General features: G+C 37.0%; 2 protein-coding genes across 3 annotated transcripts; both read right to left on the bottom strand.

Moving 5' to 3' along the window:
- Positions 1–1,613: 1,613 nt before the first annotated feature.
- Positions 1,614–8,613, bottom strand: LOC117724759 (olfactory receptor 1f45-like). The gene is made up of 2 exons (XM_076916509.1): positions 8,542–8,613; positions 1,614–4,053 (listed from the first exon to the last, which is right to left on the bottom strand). Exon 2 carries the CDS (start codon positions 3,553–3,555, stop codon positions 2,626–2,628), a length of 930 nt encoding a protein of 309 aa, XP_076772624.1. The 5' UTR covers positions 3,556–4,053; positions 8,542–8,613; the 3' UTR covers positions 1,614–2,625.
- A 4,035-nt stretch (positions 8,614–12,648) lies between these two features.
- LOC117724296 (olfactory receptor 12D2-like) lies at positions 12,649–16,270 on the bottom strand. 2 transcript variants are annotated; one of them, XM_076916451.1, is made up of 3 exons: positions 16,085–16,270; positions 15,184–15,276; positions 12,649–13,769 (listed from the first exon to the last, which is right to left on the bottom strand). In XM_076916451.1, the coding sequence occupies exons 2-3, from the start codon at positions 15,221–15,223 to the stop codon at positions 12,841–12,843; spliced, it is 969 nt and encodes a 322-aa protein (XP_076772566.1). In that variant the 5' UTR covers positions 15,224–15,276; positions 16,085–16,270; the 3' UTR covers positions 12,649–12,840. The 2 variants fall into 2 exon arrangements, with proteins under 2 accessions (XP_076772566.1, XP_076772567.1); XM_076916452.1 differs by having other exon boundaries at positions 12,649–13,718; positions 16,085–16,269.
- Positions 16,271–22,878: the final 6,608 nt, after the last annotated feature.

Genomic DNA, 22,878 nt, shown 5'->3' with positions numbered 1-22,878 from the left:
TAAATCCTCCGATGCTTTCCATGTTATTTGAAAGTAAAACAACTCCATCCAGGGCAGATCGGGGATACATGCCCCTCTCTCCCATACCCAACAGCCTGACTCTCTCCCAGGAAGTCTGCCTTAACCAGGGACACAGACTGCCTGTCTTCCAGGAGGTCTGCCACAACCAGGGATATAGTAAGAAACTTCCCCAATACCTGCCCCAGTTGGGACCACCACAGATCCCAGCTTATGCCTGAAGTATCAGTTCTGCTGCAGCCCTGACTTCCTTCTGTTGGCAACTCCACCTGGGGAAGATGTGGCACACCTGCCCCTCTCCCATTCTCACAGTCTGCCTGTCTCCCATGAGGTTTTCCATAACCATGGACACAGGTGAAACTCCTACCTCAATCATAGATATGATTCCTGGTATGGAATAGAATAGACAGAAGTCCATGTGGGAACACAGGCAGCTCATAACTCCTTCTATATGCCATCATGTTGGTTCTGATCAAGTCTCATTTGTTCTACCACAGACAGGAACATATTTAAGGTTCTGATGATTCTCTTACCATCTATACAGGTAAGAACTTGCAGGGCCAAACCTGTGGCATGTGATTAGATAGATAGAGTCCTAGGTTATAGGGACTGTAAGAGTTGGAACATTATGAGTTGAGATCTTTAGAGTATTACCACTCCCAGGGAATAGTCTGAACATCTTGTATTTCCCAGTATGAAAGCACTGCCATGTGTGGGACTGAGTCTTACAGGAGCTGTTCAGATCTCTCCTTCTCTACTATGAATCCAACTCTCCCAGTTTCTCTTTCTATAATTGGCATTTCATGCTGTCTCCTGTCAGCACAGTGTGGCAAAGTGAGCAGCTCAGACCAACCCTCAGGACTAAGTCTATTCCCCATACCTGTGTCTCCTCCCTCTCTCACCTGTATCACATGGGCATCTGGGACTTCTTTATCCCTTGTGAAACTTTAGGTTTCTAGGAGCAGCTTTTTACTTCACTGTTGAAAATTAAAATGCAGATATAGCTTTATATTTTTTTTTTACCTTCTGGATATAAGGTGTGGTTTGTGTCATTAAAAGAGAAAGATTTGTAAATTTGAAAGGAAATAAAACATGAAAACTTACAAATCCCATGTGTTTAATGCACCGAGTCTGTTGTGGGTGTGTCAGGAGGCTTCTCTACTGCAAACCAACTTAAATATAACCTAGGAAGGAAGGCAGTGGTGGTTTTTCTATTGGACAATCACTGTCTTGATTGAAAAGTCTCCCTTAATGGGATGGAGGTGAATAACTACGCTCTTTCTTAAATTCTGCTTTAGGTTTTAAGAACTATGCCCAGGAGAAAGATGATAGTTAAACAATTATCTCATGTTAGTTTAAGAGATATAAATGACTGAGTTGTTTATTGAATACACCATAAATAGTGCTTTGAATTGATTATCACACAGTGAAGACATGTACTGGATTGTCACTCTGTAGCCTGTTGCTGTATGTAGCACTGCTGTTAATGATTAATATAAAATAATTATAGAAACGAGACACTAATACAAACATAAATCTTGAATAATATTCATTTATTTTATTGTAGTATGACATTTAAAGAGTTCTTTCCTATTGTATATATTTGGTTTGAGCACACAAACTTGATGATGCAACTCACAATAGCAATCCCACAAAATGATATGTCATAATTAAGTTTACACATATATACCCACACAATAATACATTATTTTAAAAAGAATCCTATTCTATACTCTTCATTAAAAGTAAGAATAAAATTATATTTTTCTCTTCCTGTTCCTAATGACCTGTGTTATTGTCAGACTCACCAATCTCCTAACCTCTTACTTGTGATTTAACTTCTGTGAGCATTAAACTGCATTTAGCATGATTCATTAGTGGTATCCAAATTCAGCAGAAGTAAAGATATAGAAAAAGATAGAAATACATAAATTCACTAGATCTACAGAAAAGGAGAGACTGTAACACCGATAAAGATATCAGGGGGCTGTTGTTACTAAACCACTGGTAGGAAATCCACCAATTATATAAAGATTGTAGTGATTACAATGGAGATCCATCATCAGGAATATGAGTAGAAGAAGAAAAATTAAAGAATATCAAACCAAACATAGTATGATTTCCAACAGATCATTGTAATTTTTTTACCTGTCCTGTTGCTTTGGCAAAATTCCTGAGAGGCAATTTAAGAATAAAAGTTTTATTTTATTCATGGTTTGAAGAATACAGTACATCAGGATGAGAAAAGCACAGCAGACAGATGGTATCACAAATCACATTACATGTCTGTTCAACAAGCAAAAACCAGATGAATAATGACAGTAAGTTTGGTTTTTTTTCTTTTTCTATCAGATCAGGGTGATTCTATGGAACGGATAATGCCACCCAAATTAACAATTGATCTTTCCTTCTCCATGACATCTCTGCAGAGACACGCTCACAGAAATGTCCAAAGTAGTGTGTTCAGAGTGATTCCAAATCCAATCAAGTAAACACTGAAGATTACCCAAAGGCATCATGTAATTCTCCCATGAGCCGTGGTGTTAACTGACTCATTTTGTATGTGTGGTAGTGATGTGAGTTGTGATACTTCCTGAGTGATGATCCTTAGTCCTGAGACTTCTCAATGTTTAGAATCCTTCTCAATGAACTCTTAACATCCTTATTTCTCAGACTATAAATGAAGGGGTTCAGAGTGGGAGTTACCAAGGTATACATGACAGCAGCTACCACCTCCCCAGAGGAACGAGAACTTGATGGGGGCTTCAAGTAGGTGGCAAAGACTGTGCTGTAGAAAAGGAGGACTACAGAGAAGTGAGAACTGCATGTGGCCAAGGCTTTCCTTTTCCCCTGTGCTGATGGAACCCTAGCCACAGCATAAAAAATGCAACCATAAGAACTTAAAATGCAGAGAAGTGCACTGATTCCCAAAACTCCAGACAAAGCCATCATCAGGCCCTCATTGAAGTGAGTGTCAGAGCAGGAAAGTAATAAGAGAGGCCTAGAATCACAGAAAAAATGAGGAATCCCTTGATTGGTATGAAAATATAACTGAGAGAGCAATAATGTATAGAACAGAGACACACAGTGAGCTACTCCCCATGACCTAGTGGCAAAAACCTCACATCTACAAGGAGTCATGAGAAGTGAATAGTGCAGTGGGTGGCAGATAGCAGCATAGCGGTCAATTGCCATGACTGCCAGAAGCAGGTTATCCATATCTGCAAAAACACCAAAGAAATACAGCTGAGACAGGCATCCAGAGAATGAGATTGATCCATCTCCAGTCCACAGAGCCTCCAGTGTTTTAGGGGCTGTGGTGGTGATGAAGCAAAGATCCACAAGTGAGAGCTGACTGAGGAAGAAATACATGGGAGTGTGGAGGTGGACATCAGCACCAATAGCTAACAGAAGTAGCAGGTTCCCTAAAAGTCCCAGCAAGTAGAGACCTAGGAAGATGCTAAAGAAGAGCTGCCGTTTCTCTGGGACACTGGACAGTCCCAAGAGGATAAATCCAGGAGCCTGACTGCAGTTCATTATGGTCTTGTTTTTCAAGAAGAAATTGGTATGAATACGATTCTCTCATTGCAGTCAACAATTGGCACCAGTCCAGACTGATCCCTTGGCATGGGTCTTCCTCATGGCATAAATTGAGCAATGGAAACTAGAATAGCAAAGGGAGGGACAAGACTTCAAGTTCATTAAAAATGGCTCCCTAGGGAGACAAAAGACAATTTGTTGCGTGTTTTTCTGGAGTTCTCTAGGTGAAAGCTATGCTATTTTACCATTGTTTCTTGATTGAATAATCACTTTCTTGTACATCTGTTTGACTGTGATTCCTTTGAAGGCAGAGGCTGTATTTTAGTATGTAGCTTCCTGCTTTGCTCAAAGTTGGATCACAATAAATGTTACAGTCCATCCATAGAGTCACCTTTGGTTGCTGATCTAGCAGAAAAAGTACAGTACTGCTGTTTTACTGGGTGACTTACTGTTGCCACAACTAATGGATTGTTCTCAGTGCTTCCGAGAGAGTTCCTTTAAAAATAAAATCATGTTACTTTGTTTAAAAGATGTTACTTGGAAACCAAAATTTGTATGAAACCTTTTAAGTCATTGTGCTTATAAGGCTCTAATATTTTGACCTGGGGATGCCTCGTCAACTCGATCATGCCTCCCTACCCATAATCAATGAGTTTTTGGCAGACAACATTCACATTTTTTAGTATGAATTTTCTGTCTTAGTCATCTTCTGTTGCCAGCATTATATTACAAACTAATTAATGAAAAAAGATTTATTTTGGATCAAAGGTCAGGTAAAAGATAGAAGAACCCCTCTTGATAAAACCTGAGACAGCAGAGAACAACACACAGGACAATATGGGAAGTATGTGTCTGTGACTTCTGGTAACTCTTCTTAAACCACTAGTGTCTAATCATTGTGTATTCACCTAATCCAAAAGAAAACCAAAAGTTCCACCATTGTCAGACTCAGTTTCCTTAATCTCAATACCTCAATGATTTGTGGCATAACTCTGAGAGATAATACATGGTTTATACTTGCCAACTCAGTTTCTCTACTTAGGAAGTCTTATGTTTCTTTGATTGGCAGAACTACCTCACACCATCATAGATTATCACAATTGTCGTATGGAGGATGTTATATATATATGTACATATATATATATATATATATATGATATATATACATATACATACACACATGTATATGTATACATATATATACATATGTTTAGATATTTAGTGAGGTTTTAAGTTAGTATTTGCCTCCTTCACAAGGAAATGAGACATTTTGATAGAGCAGAGCAGAATCTGATTTTCCTCTTCAAAGTATGCCTGGTGCTTGGCATTTAAAAAACAGCAAATACTTGTTAGTAAATGGATAATTGCCTAGCAGAGATTGAAGTCAGAAGTGGGCACTGTATTGTCCCCTTCTGTGGTTCTTTTTAGTATTTTAGGAAAGACATATCTTTCCTCCAGGCATTGTCCTACTAGTATGATTTGAACACACTGGTACATCCATGTCTTTTATTTCCAAATATGTAAACAATGTTATAACATTGTTCTTCACAAAATCTTCCTCATTTCTGCCCTTTACTACCCTTTTATTTTTTACCTTAACTGCACATTTTCTCAATTCAATCAAAGCTTATTGCTTCAAGAGAATAACTGGTTAGACTCGTTGTACTCTGATTACTATAACTCAAGCTGCAAACATTTTAGTTTGTCTTGATTCTATTGCTCAAATACCTCTAGTGTCTCTTCTTTTCTATTAATTACATATACTGTACTGTGCCTCTGCCCATTAGTTCCACCTTTAGATAGGCAGTCTTCTCTTTCTGGCTGATCACCCATAGTTTTTCTAATTCTCACTCCTGACATCATGTACTCTTGTTAACATTAATTATCATAGTTCTTCTCACCTGATAATTCTTCATCTTTAATCAAAATTTACCAGAGTTTCAACACTATGTTGTAATTTTATCTTCTTATTCACCATTAAACTGTTATTGAATACTTTCACATCTTAATCTTTTTGTAAATATATAGACAAGATGATCTGGGGCTTACATTGATATTGTCTGAAGGAATTTCTAGTTCCTGTAATATATAATTTTTTTCTTCTCATTTAAATGTGAATTTCCTGAGAGTGAAGGCCATAATTTCTGTTTAAAAGGTCAAAGAATGCATGCCTTTTGTAAGCCATAATTTTTGTTTAAAAGGTCAAAGAATGCATGCCTTTTGTAAGGATAGTTACTGGTCTTCAGGATATGTTGGTATTCTGGAAGTTGCCACCTTATGACCTGGACAAGAATAGTCAGAATAAGAAAAATGTGACTCAGTACCAAAGCCATTCTTTAATGGACTTGAAAACCCACCAAGGAAATGAAAGAATTTATTATGCACTAGTAAGAAGTAAGCTGACAGGGTGCTCCAACACTTTGTCGAATTTTATAGTCTTTCTTTCCTTCTTTCTTTCTATGATTTCTCTTTTTCAGACCTCAGCAGTATTTTCTTCATTGTATTTTCTTCTTAATTTGGTTCTTACTCTTTATTTTATGAGAATAATGGATGGACAATGTAGATCTAGGAGTGAGTTCATCATGTTACTATAGTGCACTACTACTACGACTAGCAAAAATACTAAAAGTATTCTTGTTCATATACTGCATGCCAACAGTCAAGTTATCTGTATATGTAACATGTAGATAATAAGGAAGGTTTATCCTTGTGTTATAACTTAGAGATCATAGTATAAAGGTAGGAAATGGCACAATACTTAAGAATATTACTGCTTTTCTAGAATACCTGAATTTGGCTCCCCACATCCATGCCAAGTGATACACAAGCACCTGTAACTCTAGTCCCAAGGTCTCCTTTCTGTTCTCTGTGTGCACTGATACACATGTGTATGTACAAATACAAACATACACACATGTACTTTATAATAGAATAACATTTTAAAAGAAGACATAAAGCAAGTCTCACTATATACAAGAAAATTGAAATGACTCATTGCATATGATCAACCCACTATGAATTGAAGCTGGATATCAGCAACAACATAAACAAAGGAGAGCCTACAAGCTCATGGAAACTGAAAAACCCTATGCTGAATGAAAAATGAGTAAAGACAAAAATAAAGAAAAGAAAGACTTTCTATAATTCAATGTAAATGAATACACAGCACATCCAACCTTTTGGGACACAATGAAAGTGTTGCTAAGAAGAAAGTTCACCTCATTAAGTGCCTGCATAAAATAATTGGAGCAATCCCATACTAGAAACTTGACAGCCTGCCTAAAAGCTCTAGAACAAGAAAGCTCTAATCATACCCAAGAGAATTAGTGGAAGAGGGAGAGGAAAGATTTGAAGAGTGAGAGGGCATATAGGACACCAGGGAGAGAGAGAGAGAGAGAGAGAGAGAGAGAGAGAGAGAGAGAGAGAGAGAGAGAATTTTGTGGTGAATTAGGAACACACGTTATTCCCACAAACTATGCAGGGAGTTAAAACCCCACATGTGAGGAGATTTTATAATTTTAGTTGTAGTTTCATACTGTACAGAAAAGAACATATAATAAGTTCACAAGTAAACTTCAAAAAACATCTGGGTCATGTTATCCTAAATGTAGGTATGACACAATATCCTTTTTTCCTTTTCTTTTTTCATTTACATGTTTATTAATTTCTGGGTGCTGACATGTGTAGTTGTGCCAATGGACAAATGGTTCAGAATGAGGAGACATGAGATTTTAGGAATAAGATTTTAAATGAGAATGAGAACTTCAATGTTTCACAAAGCTGACACTCACATGGAGATGCTGTTAAGTCACAGATGTTGCACTCCACCCCAGTGGTTCTGACTTAAGAGACTGGGATGAGATATGAGAATGTGTGTTTCAAACAACTGATGCTGCAATTAGCAGCAATGAATTTTTAAAAATGAAGTGTTCTGTCAATCATACATATAATATCAGTCTGCCATCTTTGTACTAAGAACTGGGAGGTTATTTTCATATAAGATTACATCTACTCTCACACTTTTTCCTAGAGACAATCCTTCCCACCATCAGCCAATGACATGCCCCTCATGTTGTCAATCCCCATGTTAAATATTCTAAATGATAATGTAATCATCTGAAACTGATCACTGCTATTGTATTCATCTCAAATCCATTTATCTATAAAATATATAAATCCCATTGGATCTCAGAGAAACTGAGACTCGGTTTTGAGGTTATCTGAAAACTATTTCAGCATTTGTGGTTGCATCTAAAAACTTAGCTTCAGATGGGCTACATAGTAATATGTGATGATCCCATGACTTCTAGAGCTATTGCCTTACTTTTCTATTTCTTATGATGTATTTATCCAAAAGTTCCTATAGCAATCCCTAGTTACTTTCTAATTCAATAGTTTTAATTCCGCACTTTCTTGAACCCTCTTAAAGCAAGCACTTATGCTTGCATTTCTGAAAATAACTCTCATTAATGTCAGGTTTATATTTCAGTCCTTAAGTTATAATTTGATTTTTCAAAAAGACAGCTCAATTTAAAATCCTTAGTTTTTACTTCAAACTCTTCATTTGTCTGACTTTCAAGGTCCTACAATACTCTCCTGGTTTCCAGTGATCTCCTTCTCATCCTCAGTCTCCTAATCTGTTTTCTTCTCCTGTTTGAAATATTTTTAAACTCATCTTATGTACCTCTCTTCTAGTTCCAGTTTCATGCTTCAAATATCTGTAAACAAATCACTCTAAGTTTTCAATTCTGGATTTTTCCTCAAACATATGTGTGTATGTGTGTGTGATATATGCATATATACAATATATAATATTTCTTCATAGAAGCATTTTTACTGTGAAACATTTTCTTTTATGTGGGATTATTTACATGCAACTTTAGAAACTAACATATAAATGGAAAAATGTGCTATACTACATCTTTTATGTTCCAGTATGAAATATGACATACTACTCCATAAAGATCCATGTTTCACACTTACCTTCTGACTTCCATAATGTCTACTAATGAGTGATGAACTTAGAAACATCCACTTCGCCCAGTGTTCTTAGACCTACAAGCATCCTGCCCATTGCATCCATTGCTGTGACTATATATAAGAGTAGAAATGATAGATTCTGGAAGTCTAGCCTGTATTACCTCTCTTGGGGTCAGAAAAGTTTTGCATACAGAAAAAAGTTCTTTCTTGACCTCAGAGATTCAGTTCCCAAAGTCACTCATTAGTGACAAGTCTATAATAACTTTCCATTGAGAATTTGCCTGTAGATATATTTGAAAAATAAAATCACTAATTAGCCGTAAAATATTAACCATAATTCAGATATGAAAACAGAAAGATATTTACAACTCATGGTTTATATCTAGTCATTGATCTATCTTCTTAACTAAGGAAAACTTGAATAGTGTACATGTGGCCATAATATTTCTTGGCCTCTTAAAAGAACCACTCTAACTAATGTAAGACTTTTTAAATTGCACTATTATAAATATAGATTCAAACGTGTCATACTCATTAATCATCTACCCTTAGATTCTGATAGCATTTTAAACCTAATTCTATCTAAATGAGAACTCTTGTTCCATTCTCCTGATTATTTTTCATTCAATTTTTTACCATATTTGCTGATCAGTATCACAGTTCATAAATAGCTCTATAGCATACCATTCATTGAAGTCTGCTTGGAATTATATTTAACTATTTGAGACCACCAAGACAATATGTGAAATTATTAAAAATCTATTTTTCTCTCTAATAAAGATGTCCAGAGGTTGGTAATATAGAGATCTGGTGCACTCCCAAAATCGTGAGAAAATAAAGTTTTTGTGTCTTCTGGGTACATATAGGCACCTGCTAGAACTGTGAAGTTCCAATAATTATCCTATTTCTTCAGTTCTTTTAGGAAAATGACCGAGTTTAAGAATCAAATTGATCAGATTAACAGGAAGAAAGTATATAAATTTTATCCAATTTATGGCATAGGAGGCATCCTAGGGAAACAACGATCCATGGAAGCTGTGGGTCAGAGACTTAGATATTAGCTTCAGGGAAGGAGGGGAATGAACTGTGCACAAGCTACTGAATCATATAGAGTTTAAAACATTGGAAGGCAGGCCATTCCAAGGCTTTTTCAGATACTCTGATGAAAGGACAAGGGAACACTAGTTACTGCCCAAAGACAGATGTGGCAAGGTCCAATCTGGATTGGAGTCATGACTGAAGGAGTTAAAGTTTCAGTTTTTCTGGAAACCTGATATTTTCTCCCTAGAAGAGCTGTGGTTGGCTGCTGTATGCTCCTTTGTGATATCTTTGATACATCCTGGATTTTCCTTGTGCAACATTGCTTAATTAGCTTCTGGCTGATTTTGTCCCATTCAGTGGTAGCTTTCTACTGATTGTCCCATTTTTGCTTTGCCTGCTGTGTATAAAATGCTGTAATTTATAATAAAATTATCTATCTTGAGCCATCAGCTCATGAAAAAAATCTCTCCATCTCAACTTCTTGTCTTCTCTATCTTTTCTCTTTTAGGAACCCATCAGTGAAGAAGGGGCTACTGGTGCAGGTCATAAAAGGCAACAGTTATTTTAATAGAATCTGGGAAGGACTCTCTTTTTCAAGGACAAAGTGTGCTCATTACAGAAAAACTTTCACAACCATAATAAATCAATCTAAATAAGGTGTTCTATAACTCACTATAGTTCCATATTCTGTATGTATAGATAAGATATAAGATAGGGAATGAATCTTTGAGATTAGATTTTCATGGTATATACCTAGCTGATATATATACCAACATAATTAGCTTTAGATAATGTAGCCTGATGAAAATTTATTTACTTCTATCTGTCAGCCCTTTGAATATTCTGACATCTTAAAACAATTCAACTGTCTAGTTCTTTCTTCTCCACTGGCATTTGAATGCAGAATTCTTACTCTCATGCCCCTAGACAAATCTGTTAATATGATGCTGATAGGGGGATTAATGTGCCTAGAGAAAATGACAGTAAGTTAGGTATCCTATGCAAGTTAAGAAGAAAAATAGAAGAGGGAGAAGGAGGAAAAAGAAGAGAAGATGAAAAAGAAAAGAGGAGAGGGGGAAGGAGAGAAGGAGGAGGAAGAACAAGAAGAAATTTGTAGTTTTTGAGGGTTCAGGACATTATTTCTTGCTTCTGTCATTACATGCAAATATCATAATAGGAAGAGAGTGATAGAAGATGTTCTTACTTCATGGTCCACAGAGAACAGAAGGTGAGAAAGGGAGTTCAAATGACTCTCAAAGGCATTTCTCTAGAAATGAACCTCCTCAAGCTATGTTCTACCTCCCAAAGTTTCTAGGACTCCACAGACAGTGCCATTATTGAAGATCATGTATTCATGCTAGTGAAGACTTATTTTTGACTTAAATTATTATTCCTCAAAGGCACAAAAGTGCTGTTTTTGCATTATTACATGAGTGATATTTCATGGGCTATGGTGGAGTGTTAGATCTTAAAATGCTGTTTTTTGTGTCAAGTTGACAAGGCATGGACTTGTGATGTCCATCTTGTGAAGTCTTACAGGTATCACCAGGGAGTGCAGAGTCACTCAGTGCCTTGTCTGTCATCACCCTGCTCAACCCACTAACAGTACCACACAACTGCTCTTTCTCCTCCTTCCAGAGGTTAATCTGCTGCTGGAAAAATTGCTGTCAACTTCCCTCTGCAGCATATTCTGCATTGCCAACCACATATAGCTTTATCTGTGAGTCTAAGCCACATCACAGATAGATTCCTTGTCTCGCTCTGAGTTTCACAGCTATCATTTAGTGAGTAGATAATCCAAAGGCCTCAAACAAAAGTCCTTGAAGCTTAAAGAGTTAAAATGTGCCGGGCAGTGGTGGCGCACGCCTTTAATCCCAGCACTTGGGAGGCAGAGGCAGGCGGATTTCTGAGTTCAAGGCCAGCCTGGTCTACAGAGTGAGTGCCAGGACAGCCAGGGCTATACAGAGAAACCCTGTATTTAAAAACCAAAAAAAAAAAAAAAAAAAAAAAAGAGTTAAAATGGGGGGGCTTTTGCCTCTCTATCCAGTTGGATCTATCCATTTGCAAGAATTATAATTTCCTTGGCCATAGATGGATCCAATGACAAGGGCTGTGACTCCAGCCACTTGAGAGGTTGACCAGGAACCTAGTAAAGTCAAAGCCTACCTGAGCAATATTCAGTGCCAGGTCAGCCTAGAAAATTTTGTAAAGTTCTATCTCAGAAAAAAAGAGGCCTAAAGTATAGGCATCAAATGTGTGAGATATTGTGCTCAATTACCAGCACCGCCTCTTAAAGTGAATTTATGGATCATATTCTAGTATGTTAAACTAATGTGGCCTTATAGATAAATGTACCTATGAATATCCATCTATTTAAAATATGGGCAATCCATGGGTATATTTTGTAACACCTCATCCATTGTGCACCATGAGGAAGAGGGGGGGAATACGCAAGGGGGCTCATGAATCTCTCTTTATTCCCAACACAAAAGCAGAGTTGCTGATCAATCTGGGCCACCAGACAAGGACTCAGGAGCCTTTTTTCTTCTGGCAGCTCTAAGTAAGGGCTGAAGCAGGATATAAGCATAAAACCTGAAAGCATCTGAGCCACATTACAGTTCTACATGTTACCAATCAGAACTCATGGATTAGAGACTTTCCCAAGTTTTCCTGAGTTATCACTGAGTGTAAGTGGTTTTGCCTGGACTTTCAAATTCACTTGTTCTTTCTCTTGTTGGGGACAATGCATTAAGATAATTATTGTTCCTTGGATAAGGAGTTGGTAACAGCTATGTTTAAGGGAACTGGTTTTGCTTAGAGAAGGAGCTGGTCATCTTAGGTAAAATGGAGTCTATAGTAAAGATGGCAGTACTTAATACAGGTTCCTTTCATCTGCTCTCAGCAATTTGCATACTGGATTTTACATGCAAACATATATGAAAAGATACCAAGTTGGGTTCATCAATGGTTATCTGCCAAATAAATTCAGAATTAAAATTTTATAAGGTGTACCTGGTTTGTTCCAATTTCCATTTTATATACAGATTACAAATGTAAATACAATTGAGCCACATTTTCTCATATATTTATTCTTTTACCTGGTCATCTTTGTTATACATATTATACAAAATTGCAGAATCAATAATAATAATAATAATACATATCATAGACAATTACAGAATCAAAAAAATTCACACTTCAGTGTTCACAATAATTGCTTGTGTTGTGATATTTCAGAATAAGTTCCTGGATTTCTTCAAATCAAAGCAGTATTCTGATTTTCCTATCCAGAGCACCCCTCACTTCCTTGTTCCTCAGAGTATAGATGAGTGGATTGAGTGCAGGGGTGACCACAGTGTACATGACAGCAATGATCCTGTCCTTCTCCAGAGAGCTCCCTGAATCAGGATTGATATAGATGAAGAGAACAGGAGCATAGAAAATAGTGACAACTATGAAGTGAGAAGCACAAGTGGACAGTGCTTTGTGCAGCATGCTGCAAGAATGGGTCTTGAGAAAGAGATAAGTGACAATGTAGAAATAGGAGAGAAATGTCAGAAAGAAGAGGCCAATGCCAATGGTCCCTGCAAGAGTATTGAGCAGCCACCTGTTGAGTTCAGTGTTTCCACAGGCCAGCTCCAATAATGGCTTAACATCACAGAAGAAATGATGGATTTGGTTGGAACCACAAAAGTTCAATTGAGATGTCATTATGGAGTGAACCAGAGCATGAAGAAAAGGAATTGCCCATATGCTAGCAGCTAGCTGGATGCAAACCTGACGATTCATGATGGAAGGGTAGTGGAGTGGTCTGCAGATTGCCACAAAGCGATCAAATGCCATGACTGTCAACAGCAGGGCCTCTGTACATCCCAGAAAGTGGAAAAAATGAAGCTGAGTTATGCATCCCAAGAAGGAAATTGCTTTGCTTGTGGAGAGGAGGTTCTCCAACATCTTTGGCACTGTTACAGTGGAGAAGCAGATATCTAGACATGCTAGGTTTCCCAGGAAGAAATACATTGGTGAGTAGAGTCTTGAATCCAAGATGACAATCATCATGATGGCTCCATTCCCAAACACATTGACAAAGTACATAGCAAGGACCGTGACAAAGAGAATAGGGTTCATTTCTTGTATGTCTGTCACCCCCAAGAGGAGAAATTCAGTGACTAATGTGTGATTCAATAACACTTAAAAAGAAAAGATAGGATAGTTTTTGGAACACTAACCTTCCTGTCCATCAGTTTTTCTAGTCAATATTTTTTTGCCAACACAAACACAGTTTCTAAGTAGTTTTCTATAACCCAGCAAAGTTCTGTTGAAGATCTTATGTACACACCTTTCAGACCATTGGATATTAAGGTGAAATTTCTGTTGTATATTCCTATTCTAACATCTTTTAGTTTATTACATTTTTACTATTGTCTTTTTATTGGAGATGAACGACATGTATATTATCTAGCTGTTTTTATATTTTGATCTAATTGTCTTTTCATCTCTTTATTTGTCTCTAACAAGGAGCAGCTTTAAAATATCCCACCAGGTTAGAAAGCCTCTGAGAAGGAGGTATACTCTTGAAGTGTTTAAATGTGGAAAAAAATGGCAGGAATGAATTTTTCTCAATCACAGAGTTAATAGAAAGTACAGACAGCTTTATCATAACATAGCAACTTTACCTCATCTTAATAATGAATTAGGTGTAGAAATGTTTACATCAATTGGTTTCTCATTCATGATTGAGTCAGATGAGATAAGAAACATGATCACATTAAGCTCAATAGTCTGAACATATTTGTGCATAACACTTTACAGTGTAGTAGAAAATAATGGGCTTACTGTCTTCTATTAATATGAACCATTGAGAATGTTAAAAATAGATCCCCAAGATGTTCTTTAATAGTCTCCAAATATACCCACCATGATTTAAACATCTCTTCCTTCAATATCTTGAGTGCTGGGGTAATAGTCATACAGTCATGCCCACTCGAGTATTGCATTATAAATTATACTTTATGCCATTTCTATCCTCCTGGTTAGGCTAAGACTAAACAAAGCCTTTTACACTTCCCAGAGTATTGTATTAAGAAATTGTCTTCTCTGTGGACCCAGTAGTCTTTTCCCTCATTTCATTAGAAGAAACTACACATGCCTAAGGCTTTAGTCTCTTTGAAATCTTGGCTTCTCTGTTACCTAATTAAACTTGTTCTTCAAATATTGAGTAGGTTCACTTGCCTCTCTTCTAGAACTACTAATGGCACCATAGTGAGTAACTAACTCTTCTGTTTTATCATCCCCAAAATGAGGCTGCCTTAAATCATTCTACTCTAACATTTTCAGGATGGTTCATCTCTCCCTCATTTTAGACTCTTTTCTCTCTATAGAATTAATTCCTGGCATTTTTCCTGTCAAATGAAATCTTGTATTCTCCTAAATAAATGGCTAATTTTCATTTTATTTACATAATCAAAATAGAAATGTTTTTAAAGAATGTTAAAGACTTTGGAGAATATGTTGTTTGGAAAAGGTTTTCTATTGTATACTCAAAACATACTAAAAGGAACATAACTTTTAAAATTATCTTTATCTTCAATATTAGGAAAATACCTGAATTGTCTCCCTGAGATACACTGGTAGGAGCAGACATAGCTGTGAATAGTTCTTCTGGTTCCTTTCATTTAAAGATGTACTATATTCACTCTGTGTACATGAGAGAAGAATGAAAAATCAGTGTGTGAAGAGCTCATGTTGCTGGAAGTCACTGAGAGAAATCCCCAAATTGCACTGTAGTTAGACAAAGACTGACACAAGGAAGAGTCCTACAAGAGAGGAACCACTCTACTGTGACTTGTCACTGATTTAAGAAAACAATTTGCCCATCTTAAAAAACAAAACTGCTGTACTGAAAAAACCTGTAAGGATTCTAAACAATTCTAAGCTTTTATGAAAGACAGTCAGAGAAATTATGTAATCACTAGGGTCCTTCTGTGAAAGGTCACCTTGAAACAACTCAGGGCAGTTTCTTTAACAATCATACAGAATTTGTCTGTTTATAAACAGAACCAACTTTCTTGTTAAAATTTCAACACCTTTGATACAGTTAATTTATGAATCTTTGGACAAGTAAAGAAAGCAGTTTTAATATATATATATATATATATATATATATATATATATATCAAAAATACATTTACCAATTTTTTTAAAGAAAAAGAGTGATTGGAAATATCAATGATATTAATTCTGCCCAGCACTTTAAATATTTGTTGATTTCATAGAATGTTTAAGTAACTATGATAATGAATTGAAATGATATGTTGTAATACAACACAGAAGCCAAACAGCCTTCACTAATCCTCACATACAGTGAGGAATCCATCTCAAGACAGGGAACCAACTCTGAACCCTCCGAAATGATGACGTTTAATGTTGCAAACAGATAGACTACTCCCTAAAGAACAGAAAGTATAAGACATTTTCCAAGTTTAAGCTGAATGCATTCTCTTACCTGGCTCTTTTATCAGAAGACAGGTTACAAAGAACCTAAGGTTTGTGTACACAAATTTCACAGGTCATAAAATATTGGAAGTGACAGTTCATGTTGTAGTTCTGGTTCACATTTCATCTCCACAATCCCTTTTTCCATCAGCAATTCTGCTGTTGTTTTAATGAGACAGATCTGTAGACATAAAAACCCAAGGGGGCACATCCCCTGGTACTGAATTGAAAATAAACTTGGAACTTTCCCCAGTTGCAAAAGGGGAATATAATTTCAAGCAATTCCTCTGTGGTTCTCTATTTTTCAAAAGCTACATGGGCACCTGCCCTATGAGATTCATAAGCTAAGACCCAAGCTTGACTATTGCTTTGTGGACACCATCTTGAAGTTTTTAGTAGTACTTTTAGCATAGGACCCTTCATGTTTATTTTCTCATAGTTGTCCAAATGCTGTGACTCTTACCTTTGTTACTAAAACAATTTTACATTTTCTATATTAAGTCCGAGTTGTTACAAATTATCTGTGTATTCAAGTTATCTTTGTATTCAATGATTCAATCAGACACACTGGGCTCTAATTTGCTGTTCTCTTTAACCCATGGATATCTTCTTTACATTCTTTCTCAATGGCATTGTCTTAGTTAGTGTTTTATTGCTTTGAACAGACACCATGATCATGGCAACTCTTATAAGGACAACATTTAATTGGGACTGGCTTACAGAATCAAAGGTTTAGTCCATCATCATCCAGAAAGGAACGTGGCTGCATTTAAGCAGGCATAGTGCAGAAGAAACTGAGAGTTCTACATCTTCATCTGAAGGCTGCTAATGGAAGACTGACTTCCAGGTAGCTAGGGTGAGAGTCTTTAAGCCCACACCCACAGTGACATACCTACTCCAACAAGGCCATACCTCCTAATAGTACCACTCTCTGGCCAATGCATATACAAACCACCACAGGCATTTATTCACTGAACATGATAGCAGGCTATACAAAGACCTTTTCAGTTAAGTAGGTGATATTCCTTAAACTTCCTTACCCTATGTGTTCCAATTCCTTTACTCTTTCTTCCCTGTGCCTTCTTCCATTATTCCTGCTGGTGTCTGCAGATTCTAGAGACTAGATAGTTTTGCTTCTATTTCATGCCATATATACATAATGATTTCTGTGTCTATTTAAAACGTAGATATAATTTAGGAAACGCAATTGCCACTGCCTTAATTATAACTAATTCCTAGGTTTTCATGCCAAGAACATAACTTTGTTCTTATATAACAGAAAATGTGTGTGTGCATGTGTGTATGAGAGGGGGGGTAGCATTTTCTTCATCCATTTCTCTGTAGACAGACCCCTAGGTTTATTTCATGACTTACCTATTGTGATTGATGTACAAGTGTCTATGTGATACGTTGACTTGGAATTCTTTCAGTCATATGCAGGAGTAGAATTGCTTGAGTAACATCATAAAAATGTTTGCACTTCACTCTTCAGTGATGAGTATTGGGGAAAGAAAGGTAAGAGCCTGTATTGAGAGTTGCTCTGGCCTCAATAGCAGCCTCAGGTGGTAGTTCTCATTGCCTCTCAATCATGCTTCAGTCCAGTTGCTCCCTCCTCGAAGAGGTATGAAAGGCTCTTTAACCCCCTGGCACAGGAAAAAAATGATTAAGGAATTTCAAATTGACTACCTTTTATGCCTCTGGTTTAAAAAAAAAATGATTCAAGAAGAGAAATTAAGTCGTGTTCTTTAAAGTTGGAAAAAATTACTTGTTCCCCCCCACATCTAGCTTGTGAAATTTTAATCTACTATATTTACAAGAGTATGCAAATATAACTCTAGTTTCCTTCTTTTCTTCATTTAAGGAGACTACTCACACAACAATGGCTGTGTTTGTTTGTTGATATGTTATTAAATTTATTATATATATATATATATGTTGGCATACATGAGCTACAACATGTGTAGGTTAGGCGACAAGTTTCAAATGTTTGTTCTCTTTACCTACCATGTGGGTCTCTAGGATTTAACTCAACTTTTTGGGCTTGGTTGCAGATGCCTTTGCCCACTGAGCCATCTGACTAACCCTGTTCTAGCTGTAATTGATTCATTGCCTTTGTTGTTTTTCTGAATAAATATTGTTGTGGCTCCAAAGGAGAAAATAGTAGATATAAAAAAGAGATGTTTTTCTTTGAAAAATCTTTCTTCAGGCTGTATCTAAGGCCTCATTTCTCAGTCTGTAGATTTCTGGATCGAGTGTTGAGCAGAAAAAGTATTAAAAAACTAAGAATAAAGTCTAGTGAAGTTGGAGATCCTGAATGTGGGTTTAGAAACTCAAAGACACCAATAGAGTTAAACACAATACTTGTCTATTTGGCATAGACAAACGGAAAAAACTTTGGTTCTGCCCTCCACAAACGGCACCTTTAGCTCAGTAGAGCATATATGCACATAGGTAAAGCTAAAAAAATATGAAGCAGAAAAGTACAAGCAAGTGGGGAAGCCAGTGAACCAAGCTCACATGATCATTGGAACAAGAGAGTTTCAAAACCAAGAGAAATCACAGAACTAGTGAATGACACTGGTCCCACAGAGAAGATGGAAAAGTAAGAGCTGTGTGCATAACACCAAAGATGATTCCACATCACACTGGCCAAGACAGCTAATACCTCATACATGATACATAATACAGCATACATGTGCTAACATTTGTGATGACTTTGTGCCACACAGCCATATAACAATCTTTGGAAATGACAGTGAGTATGGCCATGGCAGTATAACTACAGATTGTGAGTGCAAAACCCTGCAGTGTATACTCTACAGGGAAATGTAGGCACTGTGCATGTAAGAGCTGCAGACAGACTTTGGCCCCATCACAGAAATGTAGCAGACATCCAAACAGAAGACTTTTGTCAAGAAGAAGTGCATAAGTGAACAGAGACAATACTCAGAGAAGTAACAGCAACAATGGAGATAGTGTCAATTAATACCACCAGGTCTAAAGCCAAGAAAATTATTTCTACATCAAGCTTTCTGGAAAAATCCATGATAAGAAGAATACAGAGATAGATAGATAGATAGATAGATAGATAGATAGATAGATAGATAGATAGATATTATCATTTCTTGTTTTGGGAGTTTTTTTGGGTTTTTTTGGTTGTTTGTTTTTTTTTTTTTTTTTTTTTTTTTTGAGACAGGGTTTCTCTGTATAGTCCTGGCTGTTCTGGAACTCACTCTGTAGACCAGGCTGGCCTCGAACTCAGAAATCCGCCTGCCTCTGCCTCCCAAGTGCTGGGATTAAAGGCATGCGCCACCACCGCCTGGCGAGATTATCATTTCTTATAGGAGCATTTTTACTGTGCAATGTATTTTCTTTTACATGTTGCGGCCCGAGCTGCCCCTCATTGGGCGCGAAAAATGTCGCAAACCACTCTACCCCACGTTTGGGGGCCAAAGTATCTTAGACCGATCTATCAGTATTGGGACCCCGCACTGCCAAAAGCCTTGGGGGCTAAACTGTTAGAGCCAGCACTGCCCCAAGCTGCTCAGGTCTGCGGGTCAGGGTTCAGCAAGAGAGAGAGTGAGGATAGACGAGGAATGGAGACCAGACAGAGTGTGATTCAATCCCGTTTATTCTTCAGTCTCTCTTCTTCTCTCCAAGTCCCTAGTCTTGAGTTCCTAGTCCCTAGTTCCTAGTCCCTAGTGCCTCCAAGTTCCAAGTTTCTTCTTCCAAGTGCTAAATGCCTAATGTCTAATTCTCTTTGCCTAATACCTTACAATCCTTCCAGCCCCAAGTCTCAAGTGCTCTTCTTCCAAGTGTCTAATACCTAATAATCATCTGTTGTTTTCGTCTGTCTGCCTCTGCCTTTTTATATGTCTCACTTCTAAGCCACGCCTCTAAGTCACACCCTTAAGTCACACCCTTAGGTCTTATCTCTGAATTATACCTTAAGTCACGCCCTTAAATCACACCTTTAAGTCTGACACACCCAAGGGAAGATCCTGGGTGTCTAAAACAAGATATCAGAGTGTGCTCAGCTGTTGTAGGCTAATGTAATCAAATCTCTTGTCAGGGTATATGGCTCAAGATGGCTACAAGGATGATAGCCACCTTCTGTTGGCTCCCCACAGGATTATTTACATGCAACCTTGAAAACTAACATATAATATATCTTCTATGTTCTATTCTGAATAAGAGCTCATATTCCATAAAATATCACATTTCACATTTACCTTCTGACTTCTCTAATGTCCACTAATAAGCAATGAACTTAGAAACATTCACTATACCCAATGTTTTCAGACCTATAAGCATTAAGCCCTTTGCATTTATTGTTGAGACCATACATAACAGTAGAGGTGATGGAGTCTGGAAGTCTACAATTATCTGATTTACCTCTCCTGTGATCAGATAAAATTTGCGTATAGAAAACATCTTCCCTAGCCTTAGAGATTCAGTTGCCAAAGTTACTCATTAATGACAAATCTCTAAGAACTTTCTGTTGAGAATTTGCCTGTAGATGTATATTAAAAATACAATCTAAATCAGCCATATGATTCAGATATGTAAGCAGAAAAATATTTTTAAAATCATACTTTATTTCTAGCCATTGATCTACCTTCTTAAATAAGGAAATCTTGAGTAGTGTACATGTGGCTATAGTGTACCAGTCCAGCCAGTAAGAATTTGAGCAGTCCTCTAAGGGGTGAGTAAGGATTATAGGAAATATGGAAAAGAAGACTCAGAAAAAAAGGTTAGGAATCATGAGAGATGTCCAGTCAATACTGTGGCAGCCTCGAGTTTAACTCTCTTAGGCATTATATACTCTACAGCATTGTAGGAAACAAGGTCACAACTAGCAGACACAATGGCTGATTCACATTTAATATCTCTACACATGTAGAGGGGTCCCTATTCCTCCCTGTTCCTTCCTCCAAGATTAGCAAAACATTCAGCCACTCACCATGAGCTTCAAGTCTATCCCCTCTTATTGTTCTATACATCTCCAGGCCCTGGACTGACTTAACTCTGCCTGAGAAGCAGGCTTTCACAGAAGCAGGCAAAATGGCTCTCAATACCATAGCTTCCCTTGGGCTCTAAAAAGAGCTACCATAAATGAAGTATGATTTTTAAGATGCACTTTTCTAAGTAAGTATACATTCAAACATGTATCCTTTTCATTAATCATCTACTGTAAGATTCTGGCAGCATTGCAAACCTAATTCTCTCTAAATGAGAATTCTTGTTCCATTTTCCTAATTAATTCTCATTAAAATTTTAACATATTGGCTGATCAATTTCACAAGTCAAGAATGCCTGCACAATGTAATATTCATTGAAGTCTGCTTGGAGTAACATTTAACTATTTAGGACCACCAAGATAATATGTGAAATTAGTAAACATCTATTTTTCTCTCCAATAAAGATGTCCAGAGATTGTTAGCACAGAAAAGAGCTGCAATATTCTCACAATCATGAGAGAATGATGTTTTGTGTCTTCTGGGCACCTGCTAGAACTGTGAAGCTCCAGTAACTATCCTATTTCTTCTGCCTCTTAGGAAAAGGACTGATTTCAAGAATCAAACTGATCTCATCAGATTAACAGGAAGACATTGTGTAAATTTTATCTAATGTATGGCATAGGAAGCCTCCTAGGAAAACAATGATCCATAGAAACTGTGCATCAGGTGCTTAGATACTACATTCAGAAAGGGAGAAGGAGCTGTGCATAAACTACTGAATTATATGCAAAGTTTAAACACTGCTACTCAGGGCAATTACAGGCTTTCTCAGAGGCCCTGGTGAAAGCATAAGAGAACATGGTTACTGCCCGAGGACAGACTTGGCAAGATCCAGTGTGGAGCTGGGGTCAGGGCCTTGAAAGAGTTAATGTTTCAGTTCCTGGAAACCTGATGTTTTCTCCCTTGAAGAGCTGTGGTTGTCAGTCCCAAGGCTGTTGTGTGCTAGTTTGTGATGTCCTTGAGACATCCTGGGTTTTCTTTTTTCAACAATGCTTGATTAGCTTCTGGCTTACTTCATTCCATTTTTGTGATAGGTTTCTGCTGACTCTGTCTTATTTTTGCCTTGCAGGCAGTATTTAAAATTCTGTAAGTCTTAGTAAGCTTACTTATCATATATGAGCTATCAGATCATAAACAAATCTATCAACCAAAACTCTGTCTTCTTTATTTTTTTTTTTTCATCCATGGTCCTCCCCTTTATTAAACCATCACTGAAAAAAGCCTTACTGATCCAATCATAAAAAGTAATAGTTATTTTAACAGAAACTATGAAGGATTCTTTCTTCAAAGACAAGTTATGGCCACAATAGAAATTCTTCTACAACTATAATAAATCAATCTATAGCATTAGATATGCTATAAGTCACTGAGTTATATAAAGTCCATATTCTCTGAGTTTTGATAAAATGGGGCATGAATCATTGTGAAGAGGAATAGATTTTCATGGTATGTCCCTAGATACAAGCAACATAATTTGCTTTAGATAATATAGGATAATTAATATTTATTTGCTTCTGTCAGTTCATTGAATATTCTAAAATACTAAAAAAAATTCCTTTCTATTCTTTCCCCTCTACGGGCATGTGGATTCAGAATTCCTCCTGCCATGCCCCATACACAAAAGTTTTTATGGTGCTGAACAGGGTCTGTGAATATCTAAGGAGATTATTCAGTCTGGAGACAGCTTATTCAGTCTGAAAATTAGTATCCTAGGCAGGAATAATAATAATAATAATAATAATAATAATAATAATAATAATAGAAGAAGGAGAAGGAGAAGGAG

Source organism: Arvicanthis niloticus, chromosome 20, assembly GCF_011762505.2.
Source record: "Arvicanthis niloticus isolate mArvNil1 chromosome 20, mArvNil1.pat.X, whole genome shotgun sequence".
Classification (NCBI taxonomy): domain Eukaryota; kingdom Metazoa; phylum Chordata; class Mammalia; order Rodentia; family Muridae; genus Arvicanthis; species Arvicanthis niloticus.
The sequence above is the reverse complement of the archived record's forward strand: the minus strand, read 5'-3'. Positions and strand labels throughout refer to the sequence as shown.

What these genes read in the sequence shown, in the direction of transcription:
- LOC117724759 (XM_076916509.1), bottom strand. Translation starts at nt 3,555, where the DNA reads ATGAACTGCAGTCAGGCTCCTGGATTTATCCTCTTGGGACTGTCCAGT.
- LOC117724296 (XM_076916451.1), bottom strand. Translation starts at nt 15,223, where the DNA reads ATGTCTGCTCCTACCAGTGTATCTCAGGGAGACAATTCAG. An exon ending in ATCTCAGGGAGACAATTCAG is followed by an intron (nt 13,770 to 15,183) that starts GTATTTTCCTAA and finishes TTTCTTTTTAAG; the next exon opens with TGTTATTGAATCACACATTA.